Source organism: Buceros rhinoceros, unplaced genomic scaffold, assembly GCF_000710305.1.
Source record: "Buceros rhinoceros silvestris isolate BGI_N320 unplaced genomic scaffold, ASM71030v1 scaffold17446, whole genome shotgun sequence".
Classification (NCBI taxonomy): Eukaryota; Metazoa; Chordata; class Aves; order Bucerotiformes; family Bucerotidae; genus Buceros; species Buceros rhinoceros.
The window spans coordinates 27,073-35,092 of record NW_010417183.1 but is presented as its reverse complement, the minus strand read 5'-3'; the positions used below and the strand labels follow the sequence as shown (position 1 = coordinate 35,092).

Here is an 8,020-nt window from a genome sequence, read left to right as displayed (position 1 = left end):
TCTGTCTGCTACTGCACCTTAAAATGATAATAAACCATCCTGTTTCTCACTCAGGGTTCTCAAGCCTTCCAACATGGAAGTAAAATAAAATTCTGGCCTTTCAAGCGATTTTTTTTTTCATTGTTTTCTTCGTGTTTAAAAGCACTGAATTCTCTTCCTTACCTACTGGTCCAAAGTGTTGATTTAAGTGGATTGAAGATTTCAAGGCAGTGGTAAAATCCTTCATTTTAGTCACACTCCACCCCAAACCCACCAGGGTGGCAGACGTCTTTCAGCTGAGTTTAGGTGGTTTATGTAAAGCTCATAGTATGATACATTTAAAGAGTTTTAAACTCTCGAACGTGTAATGCAGAAAACTTTCCCTTTTGTGAGGGCTGAAGTACTTTATAACAAAAGCATGAGGTGAGGTGGCTCCCTCTGTGAGGAACGTGTTCCTGGATGCTTTCTTTGATACAAGCACCTCTCTCAGCCTTTACAGCAACGTGCTATTTTTTCTTTTTTTATAGGATGCGAGATACTGCAAGAAAAATAGAAGAAAAGTATTTTTCGAATCTTGCGACGCATGCTGAATTTCTCCCGGTGGAATGGAGATCGAAACTCACCCTCGATGGAGGTACATCACTTACATAGCGCTGCTTCTGCTGTTCCAGTAGCAAAATTGTCCCCAGGAGTCTGATGCCACGTTCTCTGCACGTGCCTTGTTGGGATGTTATCGTTCTCCTGCGTGTAATTCCGATCTCTCTGGGTTTTTTCCAGACACTGTGGACTCCATTACTCCTGATAAAGTACGAGGTTTGCGGGATATGCTGAACAGCAGCGCGATGGATATCATGTATTACACAAGCCCGCTTTACAGAGATGAAGTAAGTGTGGTTTTACACAAATTTTACTACAGCAGGGGGCAGAGAGGCTGAAGTAAACTGGACTTCAGGAATACAAGCGAAGTGTCTGTCTGAGAGACCCTGAATAAAGTCTGCCAACGCTTGGCAAGTACCTAATGGTCATCCATAGTAATCAAAAGAGTTTTAAGAGTGAGAGGAGTCATGAAACAGCAAAACGTACGTTCAGTGCAATTTATTTAGAGCTCCCATCTTGCCTTGCCACCTCTGTGTAGGCATCTGCGTGCTTTAGTCCGGGTAGCTGTGGAGTGACCCCATCAATCAGAGGGGAGAAGCCTTGAATCAGTGATGAACCTGTACAGCGTGTCACCCCGGTCGCATCCTTTGGGTGTCACTGGAAAACCCCTGTGGGCGTGTTCTGGGGTTAGTTTGGGTAGGAGTTGTAGGGGCTCTGTATTGGCTACATCACAGGTGGAGTAACGGTGATTTTCGTGCAGCCTGAGTGCACTGCGCAGGCTTAGAGTGGGGCGGGGAGAGGAGAGACTTTCAAGGTGTATCCGTGGCTTCGATGCTCCCTTTCACTAAAATGAGATATGTCTAAATCCTGTAGACTGGCAGTATAGTTTTAAACCCTAAACTACCTAACAGTACTTCTTTTCCTGATAGCAGCCACGGTGGCGAGATCGCTACGAGCCTTTTAAGCTTCCAACACTAGCAGTAGGTGTGCAGAAACCCGCACCTCTCATTGCTCAGCGATGCGCGGTTCATTGGTCAGGGCTCCTGGGTTCTCTGCTGTGTCTCGGGTTTCTCTGTCCTTGTGTAACTGAGGCCAGTATGAACTTTTGCAACAAGTGATGAAAACCTCTCTCAGCTTTAAAATAGTTTTTGGGTTTTTTTTTTTAAGCTGGATTAGAGGCTTGGCATGTCTGTGGGCATCCTAGGGGAAATGGATTAGTGAGTAAAGTTCAGGTACGCTGACCAACAACGCGTGAAAAATTCAATTCAGTGCTCAGCAGAACTGTAGTTTTGCAGGTCTATCACCATTCCTCAGGCGTGAGAATGGACAAATAAGATGAGTATGCCCCAAGTCGAGCTTTACCTTTCCGTCTTCAGACAGCACTGAGAGATCTTGCAGCCTTCTCAAAGTGAAGTTGTACAGTTTGGATTGTATTTGTCCAAAAAAAAAAGAAATTGCTATTAGAAATGGAACATTAAACCTTGAAGAAACCCCGGGTTCTGAAATGCATCTTTGGTGTCACAGCCGAATCGTTTGGGGAGCGGGTTTTCTTGTTCGCTCAGAGTTCGTGTTCTGCCGAGGAGTTGTTGGGGACATGACTTCTCGTTTGATTCTGCTGGGTTAGGAGTTGTGTGAAGCTCAGAGTCATTAAATAGTTCCTGTATGTTTTTTCAGCTTTTATTTTCCCTTCACCTGCAGAAAGGTTGGTTTGGGGTTGGTTTGATGGGGTTTTTGGTTACTCCCTTAGCCCGATTTCTTTTCTGAGACCCAACTCTGCAGAACTTAAACACAATTGCATCAAGCTGAGGATTCTTCTAGAAAAAGTTGATGGTTTTCCCGTGTTCAGCATGGGGCTGTTTTGTGGCACTTTGCTCTGAGTGTTCATTCCAGCTCAGAAATGAGCCTTGTCTTCAAGTGTTCAAGTGGTCACACGTTGCTCAGAATTAAGATTCCTGCTCGCCACTTCACCACACTGACCTGGTTCTTTGTGTAGTGAGGGCACTCCTCAAGCTTTCCCTCCAGAAATCCTAAAAGTGCCTCAGAAGGAGCTGATTAAACTTTGCTGTGTCGCTCTGAAGTAAATCGAGCAGTGCAGTGAGTTCGGCCTCAGGGAGCGAAGCCCCTGTCCCCCTGACAACACCCCACAATTTGATAGGACTATTTTCTATTTCCAAGGATTTTCCCCACATCTAGAAGTAACATAACAGCTTCTTTAAAGCTTTTGATCACTCTTGAAACAACTTGTTAAGGGTTTTGCAAGTGGGTCGCCACTGTCTTCTTTTGATGGGAAGAAGCCTCGTCGTATCGGCTTTCCCAGGAGCTGCGTCAGATGCAGCCGGATTGCTCGGCAAAGCGTTACGGGAGCGGGGTGCACGACCCCCCTCTCTGATTTCAGGTATTGTTTCTCCTGCAGCGTAGTAGGAGAATATCCAGAAGGTGCCTCTGACTTCTGACATGGAACGTGATACCAGACAGGTCTGAATAATTCAGCCCTGTGAACCTCTCCGGGTTGAGGCTGGAGGGTGTCTGCAGCCAACATCAGCCGTGGCATTTCTGCCTGGCTGCAAGCGGATCGTGCCCTGCGGGTCCTCGTCTCTACAGCCATCCTTGATGAGCAGAACATCCCTCTAAACATCCCACATATAACCAGGAAAAGCAGTAAATGGATATTTTGATGCTCTCGTGCCTGTTTGTGAAAGGACAATCATTTCACATCTCAATTCTGCCCCTCCTAGTGCCACCTATGGTAAAACAACCTCAGGGTTTAGTGTCTTCAGTGGGTGACTTCGTTTCACATCTGTGTCACTGTAGCTTCATTTTTCTTGAATAATAAATAGCTGTAACAGAGATTAAAAAGACTAATTAATGTATAATAAATCTAGTGTTGTCACCTTCATTATATTGTTAGGTGCTTATGTTACTGCTCTTCACTGCACCTACTTGCAGGCCAATTGTAATTCTGTAAATTATTGATATGTGTCCTGGCAGAAAATGCCTTTAGTACAGGATAAAGATGATTTACATCCGTCATCTGAAGATCTCTAAAGATTTAGCACAAATACCGTAGTAGCTTCAGAAGATGAGTAGGGGATGTTTATGGGTTACGTCCACCGCAGATGGAGAGCAGGGAAATGTGGTGGGTATTGAATGTTTCTCGCCAGCTGAGGAGAGGAAACGAAGAAGCCGGGGTCTGGGGGGGAGGCGGGGGGCTGTGGGCTGCCTGGTGGAGGTGCATCATGGCTTTGGGAGGCCGGGGGGAATGTGATGTCATGCAGCATTGATCCCCTGGCAGACTCCACTGTCCACCTTGAAACGGCTCGATGGTTTGCCATTTTATTAAAAAGGAGAATTAATGGCTATGCTCTTGAAATCTGAGGCTAATACTAGCTTTCACTAGAGCTTTCGCCCCTCTTTGTTAGGAGGTTTTGCAGTGGAAATGTCCCCTCGTGCGATAACAGGCAGTTTGTTTATGTGTGTTTGAAAATGTGAGCGATGTGAAGCAGCGAATTTTTAAGTGAGACTATTTCAACACTGGGTTTGCTTATTCTGTGGAACCTAACAGTCAAGGAGCTGCTTGGCAGCGCTTTCATGGCTTGCTTAATTCCTTCGATTGTCCCTGAATGCATTCGCAACTCTGTAAAGTGACAGGTTACTGGATCTGCCTGAACCTCGGCTTAGTCTTGAGCACAGCAACTTGGTTAGAAATGGGTTAGACTGAGCTTTTCACCAGGAAGACGGTTACTGAGAGAGAGAGACTCGGGTCTGGGCAGAGCCCAGATCTCCTTCAGTAACTTCACTCAGACACGCAGCCATTCCTGTCTGTTCACACGGCGAAGTCTCGTTCCGGCCTCTCGTCTGTTGTTGTGACACTCTCCTGGCATCCGTCAGTGATGCTGTCGGGAGCGTGACAACAGTTGTATTCCGGCGGGTCAGCAGTCTCACCATCTCTGTGGTGTGTGCTGGCACGTCCTTCTGGTTCACGAGAAGCAAACTCTCCTTGTCTTTGCTTTCATGGTCCTTTACAATCCGTGCTTGAGCTGCAGATCCTTTGTTGGCTTTTAGGGACCTTCTCCTACCTCCAGTTGGCTCACACACCCTTTTGTTGCCTGGGTGCTGAGTGGCAAATGAGTTTGCGCTTTCTCCTGAAGCTCTCTTGACATTTGGAGGGAGCTGCTTACACAACTCACTGTTCCTCAGATCTCCTTAAAATTCCTTTCCCACGAAGCCTACAAAAACAGCCACGCTATTGAAGCTGGAGGGGTGCAGAGGTCACGCTTCCTGCACTCCCTTTTCATACTTTTCACTTACGGTTTTTTCTCTTGGGCTTCAAGCTGTTCCTGTGAAGATTGTCCAGTGGGTGAGGGTCCTGTGGAGATGGCAGAGAGAAAGGACCTCAAAGTTACAGCAAGGGGCTGGTCAGAGCTGAGAGCAGCCTCCGAAGAGGACAATCAGCATAGCACAGGAGGAGAGAGCAAGTGCTCTTGTTGGCTCAGACAGATCAGAGAGGTTGGGACTGGAGTCCTATGTCCCAAGTTTTGGCAGCAAGCAGGTCATTGAGGATTTGGGCAAGAGCAGTGCAGCTCTGCACTACTTCTGCGCTCAGGGTGTCATCGGGGGTTTTGTGCTCCTTGTGTTCTTGGAAAAAAAACCCGAACAGCTGATTTCCTGGGTATTGAGGGGAAAATGTCATTTTCTACCCTTCTAGCATGCACTGAAAAGCCCCTTTGACCCTGTGATCTTCCCACTAGAACAGGCAGGGGTGAAGTTCTTCTTGCTTTGGTCTCCTTGGTGTAGATCCAGGAGGTGTTTGTCCACCACGCACCCAGTGACTTCCTTCTGCTTTGCCAGAAGCAGGCATGTTTGTTTATGCCTCACAAGCCTGGTGTCTCACAAGGCTTCTCTTGCGTCAGAGGAGGAATGAACAGCTGGCTTGGATGCTGGTGCCGGGGATTTAAGAGGTTTGGTTTTTTCCAGCTCAGCACAGGATGCTCTTAATGTTCTGCGCAAAAGGGCTTCAGCTGCGGCAGGCGGCGGCTCTGGCTGTGTCGCTGCTGACACAGTTCCTTGCTCCCTGTCGTGATCCAGCAGTTCAGGCTTACCCAGTACCCAGGAGGTGATGAAAGACGTGATCCTTCTGCCCTTGTTATCAGCCTTGCCCGAGATGACAGCGGTGTCTCGTCTGACCCTGACTCCGTCTTGTCGTTATAAACCACGTGCCCTTGCCCCCGGGATTCCTGAGCGGGTGGGACAGGGTGTTATTTTCTGACTTCACAGAAGCGATGTGCCAAGCAGGCACGTAACCGGAAGGCGGAGGGGATTTTTAGACAGAGTCCAGCAATCCACCCCTTGGTCCACAGCCTGGTTCGTGGCTTCCCCTGGAGTTGCACGGCTGTCACTCTGGCTCGCCGTGGCGGGGCAGCCTTTCGCGGGCTTTGTGGAGGGCCACAGCCTGGTTCGTGGCTTCCCCTGGAGTTTCACGGCTTTCACTCTGGCTCGCCGTGGCGGTGCAGCCTTCCGTGGGCTTTGTGAAGGGCAGCGAGCGTTTAACCCCGCTTTGTCAGATCATAAGCTGAGGGCTTCTGAGCAACCCGATCCTGGGGCTTGGGTTTCCCGCATGGACAAGTTATTGGCAAAACTTCAGCGGATAAAGGGAGTGTCAGGCAACTAGCAATCCTTTCCACGAAGCAAAAATGAAACATCTTCCCCGAAGAGCTTCAAGGGGAATCCCTTGTCCTTTGAGAGCGGACTAGAACACGTAGGAAATGTTAACATTAATGTTTCCTGGATGCTGCTCTGTGTCCAGGGCTGTCTCTCAAGTGTCCGTGCTTCTGCCTGCCAGTTGTGGGGTGATGGATGTGCCTGCTGATGACTTGGCAGTCAGGAGGAGATGTGAGTGCATTAAAGGCTTCAGGCATTGCCAAGTCCTGCTTGGTTTGCCTCTCGTTGTCTCTGTGCATCTACAAGGCTTGTAGCGTTTGAACCACGCACTGAACTTCTGCACTGAGACTATTGGTCTGCGAAAGGTGCTCAGGAAACTTTTCCCTGAAGATCAGAACAGGGAGAATGAGCTTTTTCTGGGGAAGAAAACAGAAACACTGGGATGTTTTCTGTACCTTTGTTTCCTATACTGGGGCGTCCTCAGGCTGCTGCTGAACTAACGCCGCAGTGGAAGGGTCAGCTGGGAGAAGGGATTTGTTGTGGCTGTTTTGTGAGGAAATAGGATGCATTCCTGGTGTCACGGTGGTTTGATCTGTTCCATCACAGACCCGTAAGAGTGTCTGCTCCTCCGGGCAGAGCTGAGGGTGACTGAGCCGAGCAGAGCAGCCAGTGGTCAGAGCAGCAAGCAGCGTCTGTGGGAGCAGCTGCACAGGAAATAAACCCCATCGACTCAATTGCTGTCACGTTGATTCTTTTGTGAGATATTTGAGTTGTTTAGTCTGTGGGAGAAGCCTTAGGAGATGGGGATAGGGGTCGAGCAGCAGCTGAGGGAAACTCTAGCCTTTTTGTGGGGAAAACCCTCCTGAAAGCCCCATGGGGGCTGGAGAACCGACTCTTTGGGGATGGTCAGACCCCAAAATAAGGTGGGAACTGGGAGAGAGGAGGCAGGAGGGGAGATGGGGGGGAGAGAGAGAGGGAGGTCTGGTCATGTTGCTTTCCAGCTCTCCATTTTTTTTTTTTCCCCTGAGTGATTCCTGCTTTCCTGTTTTCAGGCAGAAGCAGCAGGTGCTTCCTAAGCCCAGAACAGATCCCAGGGAGCGGCAGGCGGTGAGGCGCGGGGGTGGCAGGAGCACCAGGGAGACCAGTGGGGAGAGGGCTCCCTGAGTGGGGAAGTCATGGCATGGAGGTGCAGCGAGGGCAGGAGAAGCTGTCAGCAAGCTCTGGGTGAGCAAAAAGACAAGCCAAGGGTTAAAAAAAAAAAAAATCAGCCCTTGAAAAGTTGGTTTTAGTTACAGTTATGCCACTTAGAGAAAATTTGAGAGTTGTATTTTTCATGTTTTACTCCAATGGAGAAAGTCCCTGATTTTAACGAATACAGAGATGATTGGTGTTTATAGAAGGTGTTTTTATATGGACTGTTGGGATATATTTATCCAGCTGTGACTACACAAGAGATTTGAAAGCATTTCATGTTACACTTGCTGGGCTAAAGCCCTTTTCAAACGAAACTTTTCTTTTACCAGTTAGAATATCGTATGCTTTTTCAGACTAAGAAAGCAAATCAGGATTAAATATTATCTTAACTTCATCTACTGCTTAACCAAACAGTTTTTTAGCTGGGACTTAAAATGAATATGCTTTTTCTTTTTCTTTTCCTTTCTGTCTTCTTTTTTTTTTTTCTTATTATATACCAAAAAGTTCAGGAGATCAGGCTGGAGAGGAGCCAGCAGTGTGCCCAGGGGGGCAAGAAGGCCAACGGCATCCTGCTGGTACCGGCCCTGGGTTG

The 8,020-nt window shown here is 48.1% G+C and overlaps 1 protein-coding gene across 1 annotated transcript in view; it reads left to right on the top strand.

The window, feature by feature from the left end:
• Positions 1-506: 506 nt before the first annotated feature.
• Positions 507-8,020, top strand: part of LOC104495187 (phospholipase DDHD1-like) — a gene marked incomplete at its 5' end in the record, with an annotated part of 23,009 nt that continues 15,495 nt past the window's right edge. The window contains 2 exons of the mRNA XM_010138122.1: positions 507-613; positions 757-863. Coding sequence (XP_010136424.1) covers positions 507-613; positions 757-863 — 214 coding nt within the window. The remainder of the gene's footprint in view (positions 614-756; positions 864-8,020) is intronic.